This window comes from Dromaius novaehollandiae, chromosome 1, assembly GCF_036370855.1.
Source record: "Dromaius novaehollandiae isolate bDroNov1 chromosome 1, bDroNov1.hap1, whole genome shotgun sequence".
NCBI lineage: Eukaryota > Metazoa > Chordata > Aves > Casuariiformes > Dromaiidae > Dromaius > Dromaius novaehollandiae.
In genome coordinates, this window is record NC_088098.1 from 56,371,592 (window position 1) to 56,391,486 (window position 19,895).

At 40.7% G+C, this 19,895-nt stretch overlaps 1 protein-coding gene across 1 annotated transcript; it reads left to right on the forward strand.

Annotated features, from left to right (window-relative positions):
- The first annotated feature begins 289 nt into the window (after window positions 1-289).
- Window positions 290-18,059, forward strand: LOC112993897 (BPI fold-containing family C protein-like). The gene is given in 15 exon segments (XM_064507083.1): window positions 290-446; window positions 2,778-2,889; window positions 4,118-4,246; window positions 7,153-7,308; window positions 8,129-8,192; window positions 8,280-8,340; window positions 9,931-10,022; window positions 11,228-11,401; window positions 12,400-12,453; window positions 13,438-13,608; window positions 14,247-14,314; window positions 15,233-15,275; window positions 16,281-16,347; window positions 17,386-17,462; window positions 17,982-18,059. Coding segments are annotated over 15 exon segments (1,503 nt in total).
- Window positions 18,060-19,895: the final 1,836 nt, after the last annotated feature.

A 19,895-nucleotide genomic window follows, 5' to 3' on the forward strand; every position in this document is an offset into this window, starting at 1 on the left:
TGGGACAAATGGTAAAATAATCCAGCCAAGACATGGATGGGGGGAAGCGTATGGTAGAGCAGAACTGCTCAGTCTCACCAGCAGCTGATGCCTACCAAAGCACTATCCAATTAGTCAGCGTTCTTTGTCTGCTTCCGCAGTGATTTCCAGCAGCAGAGCATCAAGCTCTGTTTCATGCAGTAAAATCGCTAGCTAAACTTCTCTTGGCTATCCACCCTTGACCCAGTCTCATTGAGGGAACAGTGATGGATACACATTTTTTGGTGACTTATGGTATGCATCACTTAAAATGAGCTTTGCATCATGAATGTTGTTAACAGGTCCCTGTGACAAAGGTGAAAAGATGCAAAAGATGTGGTATTCTTTCCTGCTGTGTTTGCTGTCCTTAAAGCTTGAAGCTAATCCTGGTCTCAAAGTGAGGATTACTCAGAAAGGGCTGGACTACGGTATGTGTGATGTTGCCAGAAGTTAATTTACAATATATTTTCTTTGCACGAAATATAGTTTCTTAATAAAGGTGCAGTGTAAAAACAAGGTCCTGAAATGCTGAAATAGAGCAAATTCCTTTTGTCATCTCACACCAGGGGCACCCCACATCTCTTCTCTACTTGTTCCCTTCCTTTTTGCACACCCCAGGTGTGAATTTATCCTTGCATTGGTGTGTGCATTCTCCTACAACCCAACAGAGTGCTTCTGCTACACTCCTCATATTGATCTACTTTCTTAGAACGAGAATGAGGTGGCTGTATAACTGTTCCTTTTTTAAAAAATGTCACAAACTTGATTGAAAGTGCAATATTTAATTGAAGATAACGAAGATATATTTGAAAAAAAAAAAAAAAACCTTACAACTTTGGAATATCCATGTTGGGTCACACAGCTTTACTCTCATTCCTCCATTTGGGTGAAACAGCATCTGCATCTGCCATGCTCTCATAAAATCTAATAACCATCTACCATGTCCACAGTATATTTTCCCTACTCTTTCTATTCCTGCTAGCTCTCACCGTCTCTTACCTAAGACTTAATCCATGGGCGTGTAGGGCATTCAGTACAATTTTGATTGTTTACAGAATTAATATTAATAATAAAAGTTAACAAGGCACAGATTCAGCAAAGGCTGGGTCATGCTGAGGATTAATTTTCATTTATGTTCTGAACATGCTGACAGGTAGACAATGGACTTGTGAGATGAAAAGTAGAAGCTTAGGGTTTATGACTCTGAGATGAAAGTGAGGATCAGGTCCACTTATTTCTCTATTATGGGCATTGTTTTAAAGGCTTTTGAGGAGTTGAGAAGTGCAAGGCAAACATTGGTCATCTAAAACACGATTAATCTCCATATCTTCTTATGACACACAGGGAAAAGAGCTCTCTGAGGATCTTTCATGCCTTCAGAAATCAGAATTCAGAAATCAGAATTCCTGGTATTTCTTTAGTGTGAGCCCAGCAGAGCTGTGCTGATGTTCACCATGGCACTTGAGTGCTGGAGGAATAGACTGAGCTTGCTCACCCCTGCATTTGTGGTTGGGGATAAGAACAAGTAGTAACTGTGCCTCTCACAAAGGTGCTTAGTATCTCATACTTGAGGAGGATGGTGCCTGTCGCTTCTTCTCTCTTAATATGAGATTTGAAGGCTGAGGCAGTAGATCCTGCCTGCTAACTCCTTGCCCACTGCCAGAACCTGGAGGTGAATTCTACCTGGGCTCACTGACTGCCTTCATTTACTGTACAGTCATGAGGGAGCTTTTGGTTACTTCTGTCAGACAGAGCTTTTGCTTTGGAGGCGAGAATTCCTAGGGAATCATAACTTAGCCCTCCTCCTTCATAAAAGATGTGTTAAAAAAAAGTATTCCAATGTTGAGTTATCACTGATCTCAATTATTTTCTTTTTTAATACACTGTGAAGTCTGGAAAAAAAACCTAGATAGTTTCTGTTCAGCAACTGTGAGGCTCAAAGCTAAGAACCCCATGTCAGAAATGTGATCTGAAAGCCAGGTGTCATTCAGTGATGGTGTCTTCATCAAATATAAACAAAGAGGAAAAAAGGCAAGGAATTTGGGATTTAAAGATGTACTGACTGTTTATTGATGATAGTGTCTGTGTGTATTATCAAAGCATGAGTAGCATTGAAATATTCAAGAAAGTAGGGATTCCTTAAAGCAATGAGAGAAGGTAAGGAAATAATTCAGAGATTTTCAGCATTCTGCAACAGATAAGGTGCAGCAGCAAAACATAAGTACTCAGACAGAAATGGGAAGGGAACATTTAGGATTGGATTTAAACCTCAAACAACTTCTAGTATACAAACAACAATGCAGATAGTTCTATGTTTGACACTTCAGATGCATATGGTGGCACTTTTTAGGTAAGTAAGGACTACACATGGAAGTCATATTGCTACTTCTTAATTACCTTTTTCATTCAACAGATATGAGTCAATCTAAGGTAAACGTGATGACCAAGTGTTTCCCAAGGCTATCCACATTGTGAGTGAACTGAGGGAAGTATAACAGTTTCAAAAACCTGAAAAGGATTGTAGAATAAGAGATACAACTCCTCATAAGGGATCATCTGGACCTTGAGTTAAATGATTTGTATGTGAGACTAATGGAGGTTATAATATAATAGCTGGAGCTAGGTCTAGGTGGAGGTTTAAGAATCAGAGATTTCTGAGAAAAGTGTTAAAAGTGCTTAAATTATTTGGCACTATATCTCAACCTTTGGGTACCTGAAGCCTATCTGAAAAGTGTATTCTTTCCTCTGTCCCCTTATAGGCAAGAGGATTGGGATGGAAATCCTGAAGCAAGCAATACTGAAGGAGACCTTCCCAAGCTGGAGTGGGCAGGAGAGTTTCTCATCTGTTAAGGTCAACTACAAAATTTCGGGGTAAGTAAAGGAAATACATTTCAAAGGGCTAGGATGAAACAGCTTAGAGTGTGTGTGTGTGTGTGAGAGAGAGAGAGAGAGAGACAGTAGTGGCAGGAAGGATTTCCTTCCCTGTCCACCACCCAGGATATGGCAATAATAATTATGTAGCCTTTTTTTTTTTGTTCAGTGTAAAATTTTTATGCTTCATGTGGCTCTACTACTACCCAAACACTGATTTGTTTTACAAGTACTTCTTTCCACCACACCCAGAGGTGAGCTTTAGAGAGTCTCTGAACAGCCTTGGCTGTTTTTTAGTTGACTTGTTGCAAAGTTTGGGATGACATAGAAGTAAGCATGACTATGACACAGCAGGGGAAATGGATGGGGAAGAGGTGGCATTGTTGGCAGTCCTTGCAATTGGCCATCTTCCCAACAGGTAATCTGATTTAGTTCACTGAAAAGAGGATTATTAAAGGCAGCGTTACTGCTGCCCAAGATGTTACTGGAAACATTTTAACTAAAAGTAGCTGGTGCATTCTGCCCCAACAAAGGTAATGGAAGAGGTTGGACAGTCAGATTAAAGGCAATTATTTCAAGAGGTTTCTGCCAGATATCAGGAAACAATAAAGAATATGAACTATATGATAAGATTGCAGTTGATGTCTTTACAATGTTCAGCTCAATTCAACCTCCCCAGGCCCCACAAGACAATACCGTTGAGTATCAGAAACATTTGTTTTGACAGGGAAACTTTAAGTAAGATTTTGTTTTGAGAAATGGAGCTTCTCGAGGGCCCTTTGCTGAGGCAAGGGAGGGGGGAACAGAATGAGGGAAGAGGGACTCTGATGTTCTTCCTTCAGCGAATGCTAGCATTCCAGCAACCTGGATTTATTTATAAATGTACCATCTGGTTTCAACACATAGTCTTATTTTGCCTCAGCAGGCACATTTTACTTTGAGAAGTTTGTTCTTCTCCCTAGAGGAGGCTTTTATTCTGGTCAGCGCATCCTTTTTGCCTGACCAGATATCAAGGATTCCTTTTTCCAGGAATGTTACTCAGTGTAGTGGAGCACATGTCTTTCTTCCCTAAAATTTACAAGACTCAGTCATTTCTGAGAAATTCTTTTACTGAAAAGAGAAATTCTTTTACATAGACTTTGCCTTCTATAACAGAAGGGTTCCATAATCAGAAATCCTTCTCGCCCTTTTGACATGCAGTCTAATATCCCCTTTCTGTTTTCTATAGGCTCAGAGTTAATGCTGTAGATTTCCCGGAAACTTCTGCATCCTTTATTCCTGGCACTGGCATTAGTCTGTCACTGGCACGTGCTTCTGCTACTATCATTGCAGACTGGAGAATGAAAGCATGGCTGTTGTAAGTATTGTATGGTGTGATTGGGGGGGGGGGGTCTGGGAGAAGGATTACAATTGAATTTGTGAAACTTGGTTACTAATTAATATTTTTCAGGTCAGATATGTTTTATCATTTAGCAACAATCTGTTTGGATAAACTTCTCAAGAAGGAAACATTCCCTGCCAGCTAATGCTTTTTTTTCATTAAAGATCCTACTCCTAAGGGTGTCTCTTTGGGAAGTATGAAGTTGAATACCTGTTAATACACTCAGCTTGTCCAGACTGTATGTTACATGAATATTCAGGATCACAGAGTTTGCAGTAACAATGTTTGTTACTTTCTTTGTACAATATAGCTGAAAGGTTGACTATATAACTAATTATCTATTTGCCAGTACTACTGTATGTTATTTTCCAAAGCACTTCTGTTAAAAGTAGGGTACTATTGCAATGCTGAACATTCAGAAGTTAGGAAATTCCAGAATCCAGGTCCCTTTGGAAAACTGGCTTGGCTTCATGAGCAAGTGCAGTATATTGTCTGTAATGACATGACCACATACTCTTTTTCCCACTTTTTTCTTACCTCAGCCTTTTTGCTGCAGATTTTTAATGTAATATTCTAGATTATTATTTCATTTTATTCAGGTGAGGGGTGAAAACTCAGCAGAACTTGCAAAGTGCTAGTCTCAACAAGTTAGGTTAATGGAGGAACTGTCAACAGCAGTAGGCGTTACTCTGTTTATCAGCCACATAGTACAGAAAGGTGGATCACCAGACTGCCAGTTCACAGCGTGTCCTGTTTTCAAAGGAGCACAGACACACAGTTCTGCATTCAATATAAGGTACTGGTGGCTAGCAACTGCTGTCACTGTGGCCCCAGCCTGTCTCTGTTCCTTCTGTCATGCTGGTATTGTGAGGGAAAAGATACTGTGTTCAGCAGGGCAGATCAGCTGTTCCCAAACACGAAGCCACCTTTCCCTCTTGCTGAACGGTGAGGACCTGAACATAATCTGGACAGACCTCAGAAGCATAAAACTCCAAGAACTTCACTCGCAGCAAGGGAGTCAGGAAGCTGGGATACATGGTGGAGGTGGCCAAAGCAAGCTTTGTTGGAGTTTAGGGTGTGAATGGGTTTTCCTGCCTTTTTGAGCAGCAGAGGGACCAGTCTATGTTGTTCTGTTCAATATTAGGTTCTATGTATGGCTATAGGATGAAATAGATCCAGAAGATGCCCAGCTGTTCAGCACCTCCATTCCCTATCCCTACATGTTGCCCTCAGCATAGTAAAGAGGGCTCAGCTGAAAATGAACTTTCCAAGGGAGGCCTTTGACAATCCAGCCCTCCTAGGTTGTTCCAGGGTTAGTAAAAGGTGGCTATTATCCCACTTTTTAAGCAGTATCTCTGAGTTCCTAGCCTTCGCCGTAGCTCTCCTCTTGATTGTGTACCAGAGCACTCTGCCGGTCACGAAGTCTCTCCTGGCAGGCCTTTTACTCCCAGAGACCCAGAGCTGAGATCCTGCCTCCATGAATCAGTCTCATGAATCAGGATTCCTCCTGAAGAGAAGGAGTTAAGGATGCAGGAAGGAGAACTTGAATAGCTAGGTTTACCCTGGTCTCCCATGCAGCCAGGAAAGCAAGGAGGAGGCAGAGAACATGGCTCTGTCACTGGAGTATGAGGAAGGCTGGGTTGGAAGGCATCTCTGGAGGTCATTTTGTCCAGCCTCCAGCTCAAAACAGGGCAGTCACCAGATTAGATTTGATCAGCTATCTAGTGGCATTGTTTAACCAAGGGTGGTTCTGTAGCCTCTCTAGATAACGTCTCCAGTGCTGCACTACCCTCCTTTGTGAAAGTGTTTTTCCTACTGGCTATGGGTTGGGATTTTGGTTAGGGACTGGAAAAAGAGGGTCTGAAGAGTGGTGCTTCCTCCTGAAAGCAATTTAATGCAGAGGTATAGACAGAGAGTTGTGGAGGTAGAAATGGCAGTGGTGGTGGGAGGAATTTTGTGGCTGGGAATGGTACTGGTTGGTCTGGTTAGAGGTTGTGTATGGCTTTGGGCTGGGTTAGGATTCATGTTTCAGGATTAAAACATCTACTCCCACGATTTTTGTTCAGCTAGAAAAATAAACAGGAAAGTTGAGAGACTCATGGGTTGGGCTTCCTGCTGGGTTAGGCTCTTTCTCTCCAGTATGGTGCAACCATTGTAGTAACGCCAGAGCCTGGGAAAAGAAAACCTGAATAATTGGGATGAAAGGGTGGAAAGTGATGCTTTTGGTGCCAGTTCTGTTCTTTCAAATGAGGTTTTTATAAGGCTGTTCTAAAATCATTCAGCTCTCTGTATCCTGCTTGATAAGTCTACAACTCCTAACCATAGTCCTAATGCCTAAATTTGCTGGAATGTAGAGAATAATATTTTTCTTGGGGTATTAGTAGAGATTTTTACAGAGAGGAAGGAGAAAATGAGTTTGGGGCAGGGCAAAGAATGGAGGAATGTATACATTTAGGAGAGATATGGAAAATTGTTACAGGAAAGAAATGGAGAATTTGCAAAATTGAGAGCCACTGGAGTATATATTTATTACCTAGTTGGCTGCTTCGGTTACAGTCCCAGAGGCCTTTAGAAAGATCTATCTTGAAATATTTGAATGGATTAATCAGAAATTGCATCACAAAAATTGCGACATTGTCACAGACTTGCCAAATCCTGCATAGCTCTGGAAAATTCATGACCTGAAGACTCATGCATGTACTCTGGTTTTGAATGCCAGATGTGTCCCTATTCTATGTTAATTACTAGAAAACCGATTCTTCACTCTAGATGATAGAAGCAAAGTCCTATCAAACTTACAGGTAGTTTCTTGAATTGCTCCTTTAAAGCAGATATTTCCTGACTTTGTTTTTTTGTTTTTGTTTTTGTTTTTGTCTGAGCAGCAGAGACCAAGGAGGAATTACTGTGTCCATTTCAGGACTGTTTATGGCAGTTGTTTTTGAAGTGTCACGGGATAGCACAGGACACTTGTCCATGTTGCTGCACAATTGCCAGGTGATCATTAATAGCGTAAAAGTCAAGTTAAATGGAGGATCTAGGTAAGTACAAGAGATTTTCTGATTACTTTGCAGGAAGTATCAGAGTGTGTAACAAAAGGACCACCTCTCAAAATTTAACTTTTAGGAATCCAGTTACAGGACATGAACAACTGTCCAAGACTATGAAAACAGGTTTTTAAAAGTCTGTTTTCAAACACAGGCTCCTTTGCTGAATGTGTAAAGCACGGATAGTCTACACTTTCCTTTTGTATGTGCTGACAAATGGGCTAACCAGACATACTGCATATGAAAAATTTGCCATACAGGTGTATTAAAGAGCAGAAGATTGTGAATGGAAATTTGCAGTTATGAAAGTGGATGATGAAAGACTGATGCTGCATTTTGACAAACTGACCTACAATTTAAAAGTTTTTATTTCAAAGTGGAATATAAAATAATGGTTGCAGCTCCCCTCATGTTGATTTTCTAGAATGTTTTCTTGTCTTACTCGAAATGAAAACGTGGCTAATGGAGCATTTTTTGCTAATGTGTTAACATGAACATTGACAACTTTGCAGATTGCCTTCTCGCTAGCAGTTATGAGACTGCGCAACCCTAGCATCTGAGACTTGCAAGTTAATAAAAACAATCAACTGCACAGTCTGCCAATCTAATTGACATTGATGCCACAGTCTAACAGATTTGCATTTCAAACAGTTCCATTATCACCTAGACTATTCTAATGTTGATTATTTGACTGTCAACAAATTTGGATATTCAACTGTATATAGAGCAAATGTTTACATGAGTATATTATCTTTTACCATGGATCAAAATATCTCATTTTTAAAAGTCTTTGTGTTCATTTCTTTTCCTCCAGCTGGGTCTATAGCTTTCTATCTGGTTATCTGGAGAAGCCCATTCTGACCAAATTGGATAAAAATGTAAGTCTGCAAAGATGGTTTCAGCTAGTGAAGGGAAGGGTTCACATACAGCCATTGCTTTACTGACTTCTCTCTCTTTTCATATAGCTGTGCCTAAACATCAAATACAAAATCCAAATGATGGATGCACAGCTTAGAAAGCTTAAAGGTGAGTCTTCGATTTCAGCTTTTCATTAAGTAATTTTCATGCTGCTCAGTTTGTAGCCTTTTTATTTGGTGCCAAACCCAGTAAAATGTTCCTGTGTTTATGGTATAAAAAGTAAAGGAAGAAAAGTGCTGCAGTTGTTCTGTGCCTTAGCCTCTTCCAGACTGCCACCTACAAATCTCTTGCATGCACCTTATGTAGAATATTCAGATTTCTTCTGTGCCCACAGCAGGTCATGTGCAATCTTTCAGCCTGCTATGGCTCAGCTCTGTTGTTTCATTAGATTTTGGAGGTGAAAATTATCACGTTAATCCTTTATGCTGTTGGTACTGTGGATGCAAGAAAAACTGAGTTAACAGTAATCCACTAAAGAGCCAGCAAACATCCCATCCTGCAGTGCAATCCTATCGGATCTCACAAACTTAGCATGTCTTGTTTTGAACTTGAGTTCACAGAGGTAACAACATACTGTGGGAATACAGTGTCACACCAGGCATATTTCTCTTCACATCAGGAACAGTGACTATGTCACTCTTGCAGAGACACTAAGACAGTAGGTCATCTATGTTCAAAAAAGCATATAAATATGAGATTTTCACTACTATACCCAATTAGTATCTGTATCTGTGGCTTTTTTTTTTTTTTTTTTTTTTGCAAGAATAAGCGTATTTATTTGTAGTTTTTGCCAATTCAAATTCACCTAAGTCATCTAACTGAGGCTGCAGAGTTTGGTCCCATTCTTCACTTTGCATTGTGGATATAGCTATTATCTGCTCCATATTCAGAGGCAGAGTAAGCAGGCTTTTATTTTTGCTAAAATGGCTTGCTCAGCACTGGCAAATATTACTGAAAACCATGGTAGTCGAGAACACTGTCTTACGCAGCAAGTACCCAAACACTCAGGTTAAGTGCACTTTAGTCTGTGTTGCCCTATTGAGTTTAGTCTCTCTGTGAATTCACTGTTTCCCTTTAAAATTGTCTGGTTATTTATAGAATATGAACAGACTTTGTAGATAAAAAATACAATCAGACTGAAGTTGCATGTGAGGACCTTTCAGGAAAAAAGTCTTCTATCAGATTGTTTTATAAAGCGCCCTCTATTGTTGTGAACGAGCATCCTTTGTCTTCGACACTGATAAGTGCAAAAATGTGCTAATGTCTTCTTTCAAAGTTTTCAGTAGTATTTACCACTATTGCATCATAATCATATGGGAATTCAGGTTTCTTGTACAAACACATAACAAAATTAGGGACCCCGCCCTAGATACTTCTTCCTTTCTAGGAAGAATATATATATATATATATATATATATCCTCTATATCTGCCCTCCATAGGAGCAGATTTGTGAAGAATGTATTCAGTGGTGGAACACCAGGAACATAAACCATAAATCTAGAGGTATCAATGACTTTTCCAGAGGGAAAACTCTCACTCTTTCCCTTACAGATTTTTGATTTTCTTCTACCTTCTCCCACCATTCTCCTTCTTCAGATTCATCATTTCCAAAATGCCTTTGCCTTTAGCTAAGCAATAACTGTTTGTGATATGTTTTTGTAATAATGGCTGTTTTGTTTTGTCCATCATTTTTCTAGTCTTAAGCCAGATTGATGCTTTTGCACAAATAGACTATTCCCTAGTTAGTTCTCCAGCAGTCTTCAAATCACACATTAACCTGGATTTGAAGGTAATTTGCCTTTAATATCTCTGTGTACTATCCAAGACACTTTTGGTTCTCTTTTATGTTGGTTTATTTTCTTTCACTGTGGTCTGACTCAGACAAGCCTCTCTGCTCTTTAATTAGAAGAGCAGTATGAGGTCTGGGCATTTCGGGCAACAGCTTTTGTAGAAACCAGATATGATTGTTTAATAAATTAATGGTATCAATTACTTATCCAAAGTTGATATTTAAATTAAATTATTTCAGAGATGAAGAGGTGCTTTATAAACATTATAAAATGTTCTTTAGATACACAGCTCTCCCACTACTTCTCGTTCTTCGCCTATTACCAGTGATACATAATTCATGCCAGCTACCAATGTAGCTGTGGTTGAGGTTCAAAACATTTGATTCAATATGGCTGAGGGTCTTGTCCCTCAGCCCCCAGGCTGAGGGCCTGAGGATACACCCAAAAAGACTCTTTTCACAGAGTGCTCCTTGAGGAGCACACAGCAGTTCCTTTCTCACCTCTTTTTCACCCTCTTTGGCAAGAGGTATCCCAGCAACACCCAGCTGTTCCAACAGCCCTTGTGATTTAGAGCATCCCCATGACTCTCAGAACTGGTTTCAGTTTAGAAAGATGTGCTAGAGCTATGGTGATACTTTCCTTGGTTATTTTGTTCAGGTGACTTTTATGATGCACAAAAAAAGACTCTGCAAGCAAGATATTATTTATCAGCTACTATAGCTAGCTAGTACTTACATGCTACCAGGCTGATCTTTAACATGCTTACACCCCTGTTGAGACATCCCATGAGTGATGAGTCTTTGTCAGACAGTTATTAATGAGGTAAGGAAGCATTGGCCTTCATTGCTCCTCAGAACAGGCTGATTCTTGCTTGCAACAAGAGAAGAAACACTGTGGTCCAGAGGATTTTTGTACTGTCTTCTGGTTGCAGTTCAGAACACTCATCTGAATGTTCAGATTTGAACTTTGAAAGGATGGAGACCAGGTATTCTCTGTGGCTACTGTGCTTTTCCAAAGGAACTCGAATTTGTGAATTTTCAGGGCATATCACAAACTTACTTGTTTACTTCTTAATGTCAAGCATTTCTTCAGGTTAGGGAGAGAGAATAAGAATTCTCTCCATTCAGCCACTGCTAATGTAACCAGTAATTCTGACAGATACTGATTTTCATAAGTATAAATACTTAATAATGGCTCTTTGCAGGGCACAGTCTATCCAGTAGGAAATCACTCAGACCCTCCCTTCGTGCCAGCTCCATTTGCTCTCCCAAACCAGGGTGATTCCATGCTCTACCTGGGAGTCTCCAACTATTTTCTTAAGTCTGCTTCGCTGGCTTACTACAGAGCAGGGGTCTTCAACATCACTATCTCCCGAGAGGTGAGTATAATTCGCAAATGATAGAATTATAAGTAATAGCAGTGTGGATAGTCAGCGGAGGAGATTCACATCATTTTGCAGAGCTGTTTGCCTTCTCATAGAGATTTGGGTCACTCTTCTACCACTTCTAAGGGTGAACCATGACATTCATTCTGTATTTCACCATTTTGTATAATCAAAGTCTCTCTCAGGCCTAACTCTGAAGTTCTTGGCAGCTCTAGGCAAGGAGTGACAGTTACAAATGTAACAGAGCCTGCATGCAAGGGGCAGCGGAACATGCCAAAGAAAGCCTTTCTCTGCACAGGTTGCAGTGCTGTCTCCAAGCAGAAGGAAAAAGGTGCAAGACAGGAAAAGGTGTGCTTAATTGCTGCAGTCTGTTGCATGGAGGCCCACAACAAATGAACTGGATGTGCTGAGAGCTAGAATAAACTATCAGACTTAACAGAGCAGCAGAATGGGACAAGAAGCAGGTACAACAAAATTGAACATTCAGTTGTGGGTGAAGAACATGGAAGGCTTCTCCCAGAAATAGTTTTTCCACACCGGCATTGTTAGAAAGAGTTGCCAGAAAGTTTTTCTGACTGAACCAGTGCTGAGAGGGTCTGTATAAAAAGTGGTGACACAAATGGCATTGACACTGTCACAGAGGTCAGCAGCAAAAGGGCAAATGATATTTTGACTCCTCCCTCCAACTGGTTCATTATCTACCATCTAAGAGAGCCCCAAAGACAGAAAGTAAGCAGGATGACGGGTCTGTTCTTTCAAAGAATAATGCTTGCTATCTGTCTGGTACATGCTTCTGAAATGCATCTGTGAGACATCTGCCTCTCTTTTGTCCCGGAGAACACTGTAGCTTCCCTAAGAATCATTGTGGGGCAAGGAAACACTAAATCGAAACATGGATTATCTAGTACTAAAATAAACAGTATGTTTTTTTCAATGAAAAGCTCATTTCCAACCTGACATGAGATAATCTAATTTCTTGCATTTGTTTACAGCTTGCTACTTCTTTTAACCTAACTACAGCCATATTCAATGATTTTGTTCCTCAGGTAGGTACTTGCATTTGCACAGATCTTTAAGAAAGAGCAGTAGCAAGTTTCATATGGATATTATTTATGTAGTAGCTCATTTCCGAAAGTTTGGAGGAGACTAGGAAACTGAGCTGGTGTATGATTAGTGGAAGATTCAAATGTACAGGTTCTCCTAACTCCATGTTCTTCTTAATTCTGTATCGCACTACTCCTTAGTCACCTTCTGACCCTCTTAAGTGTCAGATTTGCTGTCAGTCCCTAAAACAGTTCTAAAGACTAAGTGGTAGCCACCTGTGAGATCAGTCTCCCTTTATTCCTGTCAGGAGTTAAGGTATCACTGCTATCAGTAGCCTGACTTCTCTATACAAAGATACCAGATTTAGGGCTGCGGAAGTTTATATCCAGTAATTGGTATTAGGGCAGTAATAGGCATGAAGAGCAAAGTTCATAAATGTGATGCAGAAAATTAAGGTGGTATGAGATGCTTTAAAAATGCCTATGATATCACAAACTAAAGTTTTGTCCTCTAGGAGTTTCTCAGTTCTTCAAAAGATTGGCTCTTTTGGAAGCCTGCCTATCTTCCAAATTCTTTATATGGTCATGATCTTTTTCTTTAACATGAATCACTCATTTCCCTCATTTTTTCAACATAGAGTGCTAATCCTCTCCTTTTGAAACACAGTTTTCTGGAACAGCCCTTAAGTTATTTCTCCAAACTTGTTCAGTATCAAATAACTTTGTCATTTTTACAGTCTCTGAAGCTCAGAGTTTATACCATGCTAATTTCATCATTTCAGTTAATGTAGTTATAATGCAGTTTGGTTATTTGGTTAATTATCAAGAGATTCGCATATAGCACCTGATTATGATGTATTCACAGATGTATGATGTATTCATGATGTATTCACATTCAAGTATGTATTCACATTCAAGTATAGTTTAAGAAAAATCTCTTCTGCAGAAACTCAGCATTCAACTCCTTTTCTCTTTGAAACTCAACAGATTGCTGTGTATTACATAACAGCACGTCCAGTGCTGTTGAAGCTGATGGCTACATCACCACCTGTAGTCAGTTTACAGGCAGATGGATGCAGCCTACAGATCATTGGCTGTGTGGATGTATTTGCTGTTCTGCCAAATTCAACCATCCAGTACATCTTTACAGGGAATCTAGTAAGTAATGTAAACTGGAAGGTAACATTCAGGCCTGGGGCTGAACAACTTACACAGTTTTCTTCCAAATCCTTTGAAAGTCATATAGGTCAGCATAACATAGAATAAACAGGCCTGCCACAAACATGCAGACTGTTCAATTGCATTTGGCAGAGAGGAAATATGCACAAAATATTGCAGAATTTAATATGCAGGTGCAAGGAGCAAATTATCAAAGCCCTTTTTTCCTTGTGGGGTGGTTGAGTCACTCTTCGGGAAGAATGACTTGTAACATATGATAAGCTTGATTGTGTGATGTTCAGTCTTCCTAACTCATTTGTTATAAAATAGTTCATCGTGTCTCCAGACATCTTTTCATTAGTTTGAAAGTGAACCAGTCATGTTAGCCACACAAAGATTTAAATGATTCTTAAATGATAAGCAGGAAATCAGGACAGTATTACAGGTTAGCTCATGCAATCCCTGTTGCTGGCAGAAAGCAGCAAACTCGCAAAAGATTTCAATATCTGTAATGACCAAATAAAAAGTTTAGATGCTGTGTTCCCAATTACAAAAAGCAATTTCATTTGTGCCTTCATCTAAGACAGGGTCTTATGCTCTGTATACATTCACAGAAGACTTTTTTTTTTTCCCTGCAGACAGCCAGTACCAGAGCAAATCTGACAGTAACCAAACAGAAGTTGATTATCTCATTACTTCTGAAGAGGTAACCAAGGAAAATTCAGAAAGCAACATTAATGATCCCAGCATTAGGACACAACAGAATTTCATTGTACCAGCCTGACAGTGCTTGTTTCGCCATGAGGAAAAGAAGATTAGTTACCATCTTTCTCACAGGGACTCTAAGATACTTTGACTGCTTGGTCCAAATCTTGCAGATGAAATATAATGATACTTTGGAAGAGGTGTGTCTTTTGTGCAACATGATACAGCCCCTTTCTGTAGGTTAAACACCATTCCCACACAAGTGTTCAATTTATTAGTTATCTTAAAGGCATCTGTTTACACCTATGCTGATACTGCAGAATGAGGTTCAGCAGTTTATTCTAAATCCTGTATCTGTTGCTTCTATGCGATGTCTGAGGGTCATAAACAGAACTGCCACAGTGTGAAAACTGCACTGAGCCACTGTAGCCAGTTCTTTGTATGCACTATAACCAACTCTCTGAATGCCTTTTCATGAAGGGAAGGTTTTTCTTTGCAAGTCTTGTAGTCATAGCCAAGGCCTATACATGATCATAGAAGGAGATTAATTTCCGAAAGATCCCAATGATTCTAGATATGTAGTTGTATCAATTTTGATTAAAAGCTATTGGGACTCAAAAAACCTTTGGCAAAGTCAAATGTGTGAATCAGCATGAAATCAGTAAAAAATTGCAAAAATGAAATTAAAAGGAAATGCAAATTCACACTGCTGCATAAACTTCTTTTAGGTCCCATTTCTGCAGATACATTAAGAAGCACCATAAGAAAAAAATACATTTATTCCTTTCTGTGGACTACAAAGTTGAGTTTCTTCTAGACTGTTTATTTCATATGGCCTCACATCTTCAAGCAGTGACTGAGCATAACTTGTGCCTTCATCCTTTCTAGTGAATCCTCTTCTTCCATTTCTTTCCCTCAGGCTTCAGTTCTCCCTGCTGCACTCCATTGCTAGCTTCTCTAAGGTAAGTTGGTGGTTTCAGTGCCCAGGTGAGGTAGCTGAGCCCCTCAAAGATAGGAACAATTCATCAGAACTTTGTGCCTGCAGAATTCTTGGTCTGTCCTGGGGATATAATCTGCCACTGCTCTTTCTCCTTTAAAATAGTATGCTCTCTGCTTTTCTTTTTCTTTCCAGTAAAGAAAATTACTTCTTGGAGTGTTTTCTCTCATCAGAGGCACCAAAACTTACAAAGTTATTACAGTGTAGCATAAATTGAAAGAGGGAGAAGGGTCTGCCCGGGTCCTTGTGACCTAGCAAGCTGTCATAGTTGATTCTGCTGGCTTCTGTATCCAGCAGCACAAAGGCAGGCATGGGGATAGCACCCGTTCTGGCAGTTTCTGACAGCCAGCCTGAATTCACAGCTGGATTGAGTAGGCATAGCAGTTGGAGGGGGTCCAAAGTCAGATTTAAGCTCAGTTTTGGGAATTTTCATGAATCACTTCAACCAAATATCATAAAAGGCGAGTAAAAAAGGTAGTAAAAGAAACACCATGACACAGGTTACACCATTCATCACAAACTGAGAGGTGGTCAGTGCATCTCTGCAGCAGCTCAGCCCAAACTACATCTTTAAGTGAGGGGAGGAGGACAGAGCATCAGGACAGCGGCAGGTCTTGTCACCCAGAGAACAGTTCAGTTCTGAGAACTCACTGCTGGAAGCTGAAGTGAGGTTAAATGTATTTCATTCCTATAGCTAAGGTTCAGCCCTAATACTTAACATAAAGAAAAAAAAAAGACTTCAATTTAAAATATTGTAAGAAAGATGGACACCCTGTTGCAGTGTATGTTTTGCATCATCCAGCTGCAGATCAGAAAAAAAAAATCTTTCTTTTTTATTTGAGGTTTTCTCTGCCAAGTTCTGTTCTGATCTTTTTGAACGTGACTCCAGCTCTCTCTCTCTCTCTTCTCCTCAAGCTGCAATCCCACAGGCGTCAAGAAATAATCACCATATGTATTTTCCCCCTTACAGCAGGTCTCACTGGTGGAAAATTTTCTGTCTTACGCTTTACGGAGTGTAGTGATCCCAGTTATCAATGGTAAGGATTGTGGCCAGTTCCTGAGCATAGTTGGTGGGAAAGAGAGACTGAAACTAAAAAAGAGAGTCCCCAACTTTAAGGACTGTGTTATGGGAGGTTTTCTGTCACTTTGGCTACACCTGGATGGGTCTATGCTGTGCTGGACTTCAGGCCTGGTCACCCAATCAGGTAGACCAGAGGCTGGGACAGAGTGTGTCTCAACTCCCTTCCAAACACTGCTTGGGTCTCCTTCCCACTGAATGCAGCATGGCAGCAGAGCTGAGACATGCCTGTCTCGTCCTGACATGGAGTCAAGCCATGAGCAGAGAATGCCCCTGACCAGGGAAGCTCATAAGCATGACTGCATCTTGAGGTCGAGGGGTAGCCTGTCACATCATCCCTTTTCTCTGCTTCTGTCCTCCCACTGCTGCCTCAGGCAGGACAAAGAGGAGAATCAACTCTGTAGGATGCAGAGGGAGCTGATGAAGAAAGAGGGGAAGTGAAGCTGGAAAGGAACACAAACATACATAAACAGGGAAGAATGCAGACAGTGCCAATAAGGTTTAACAGGGACAAGGATATTGCTGCAGGAGAAGGTGAGCTATTGATGAGGAGAAAGGAAGGGGAATGGAGGGGAGGAATGCAGAAGTCAGATGTTTAGAAAAGCAAATAGGAATAGAACTGGGGCTTAATCCAGGAAAGCAGGGATAGGAAGAACCAACAGGACTAGATGATGAAGTAGAGAAGAAAATTAAAGGAAGATAGCAGGTGGGGGAAACAGCAAGAACCAGAATGCATGGGTACATACCTGCAGAGGAGCAAAGCCAAACAGATGCCAGTGTCGGGCAGTTGGGGAGAGTGTGAAAGGCTTGTATGCTACTTTTTTCACAGGACTTTTTGTTCTTTAACAAATATGAGCAATAGCTCCATTTCAGGGTCATGGTGGTGGCTTTTTAACTGGAAACTGTAAAGTACATTGAATTCCTAATGAAAGAGGCTTCTGAAGTGCAAGTGTTTTATTATTACATATAGATGTGTTTATATTTGTCCTTTTTTAAGATAAACTAGGAAAAGGATTTCCTCTTCCTAACTTGGCCCACACTACCCTCATCAGACCTGTAATAAAAATGAATCAGGTAAGAAGCCCAATTTCTTGTTAAAGAATGTTGCTTCTTTTTCAGGCCTGTGAATTTATGTGAGTGTGCCTGTATTGGGTAGCTCTAAATGTAGCTAATATTAAAATTTGATTATAGACTACATATAATATCCAAACTATGGGTCAAAAATGAGCCCCTCCGCAAATTTGAGCAGTAGGAGGTTATAAAGGATCCACTAGCCCTTTGGGGAATGCTAGCAATGTAGAAACACCAAGAGGACAGCTTTGCTACTCCCAGCAGACTGGAGGAGCATTGAGTGATTGAGTCCTCATTATTCTAAACATCTTACAGTGGAGGAAAGCCCATAGGCAACCTGAGTGCTGTTGTGGTGAGTGCTACCCAGCTTTTGGAGGGTTATGTTACATTAGAGCCCATTCTTACCCTAAAGTCAGTGAGGCATAAAGCCACCCTTGTCCCTTGGGATCTAGCCCTGGAGTACTGACCCTGAATATGTCCATCTGAAATTTAAGGTAATTTTACATGTTCTTCTTTCCTCAGGGTCATCTGGTGATTTCCACTGATGTTCACTACAAACAAAAGGGAGGGGGAGATGAGGACCTTCACAGTCACTCCTAATGTCCCTTTACGTTCAAACCTTAATAGTAGAAATGAAGTCTTCCTACTACTAGCTTGTAGGGAGTAGATGCTATAAGATTAGATGCATGCCTTTTGGTCACTCTTTTTAATGTTCTAGTAAAAACTTTGAACTTTGCATCAACTGCATCTGTTGCTTTTTAGTACAGCGGGTGTGGCTGGCACAGTATTAGAGGTGTTTAAAGTCTGATGAGGAGTGACTGCTTCTTCTTACTAGTGTTATAGACACCAAGTGCTACTAATTTTAGGGACAAGTTCTTGCATTATTCAGCTTATCTCCGTTAGTTTTAGCAAGGCTTCATGTTTAGAATGAGATCTTACTACTGGTGAGTAAGAATTTCACAACTTTTCCCTGGATACCATAGGTGGGAATAGATTTATGAAACGCAGTGAATTATTATAGAATTACAGAATCATAATTTAGGTTGCAAGGGACCTCCAGAAGTCATCTAGTCCAACCCCCCTGCTCAGAACAGGACAAATTAGATCAGATTGATCAAGGTTGTGTCTAGTTGAGTCTTGAACACCTCCAAGGATGGAGATTCCACAATCCCTCTGGGCAACCTGTTCTGCCTTTTAACCATGCTTCAAGTAAAATTTTTTTTCCTAATAGCTAATCAGAGATTTTCCCATATTCCAACTTGATCTGTTGCCTTTTGTCCTATCACCAGGCACCTCCAAGGAGAGTCTGACTCCATCTTCTATGCCTCCTCCAATCATGTAGTTGTAGACAGCAATAAGCCTTTTAGTCTCCAAGCTGAATAGGCCCAGGTCTCTCAGCCTCTCCTTGTATGTCATATTGTCCAGCCTCCAACCTTCTTGGTTGCCCCTACTGGACTCGCTCCATTATGTCCATATCCTTTTTTTTTACTGGGGAGCCCAAACTGGACACAGCACTCCAGATGCAGTCTTACAAGTGCTGAATAGACAGGATCAATTGCCTGGACCTACTGGCCACACTATTGCTAATACAAATCAGGATATGGTTGGTGGCCTTCGCTGCAAGGCCATGCTGCTGACTCACGTTCAACTTGTCCACCAGGACCCCCAGATCCTTTCCTGAAAAGCTGCTTTCTAAACAGTCAGCCCCCAGCCTGTACTGCTGCACAGGGTTATTCCCTCCTGGATGCAAGATTTGTTGCTTGCTCTTGTTGAATTTCAAGAGGTTCCTGTCAGCCCATATCTGCAGCCTGTCCAGGTCCCTCTGAATAACAGCACTGCCTTCCATCGCATTGACTGCTCCATCCAATTTGATGTTATCCACAAACTTGCTGAGAGTGCATTCTGCCCCATCATCCAGATTGTCAGTGAAGGCATTAAACTTTATTGGTCGCAGTACTGATCCCTGAGGAACCCCACTAGCTACTGGCCATCAACTGGACTTTTCACCACTGATCAGAACATGTTGGCTGGACTGCCTGGCTCAAATTTCCATGCACTCTATTCAGCCCATATCTCACCAATTTGGTGATGAGACTAAGGGACACTGCCTCAAAGGCCTTGCAAAAATCAAGGTATACCACCATCCTCAGCCCTCCCTTTGTCCACAGTGCCAGTCAACTCATCATAGAAAGCAATAAGATTGGTCAGGCATGATTTGTTCTTGGCAAACCCATGCTGATTGCTCCCCATCTTCCTGTCCTTCCTGTGTTTAGAAATAGCTTCTAAGCTGTTTCTTTCCATAACCTTCCCAGGGGACTGAAGTGAGGCTGTCTAGCCTGTAGTTCTCTGGGTCTCCTACCTTGTCCTTTTTGAAGACAGGTATGATGCCTTTCTTCTTCCAGTCATCAGGAACCTCCTCTGATAGCCATGACTTTT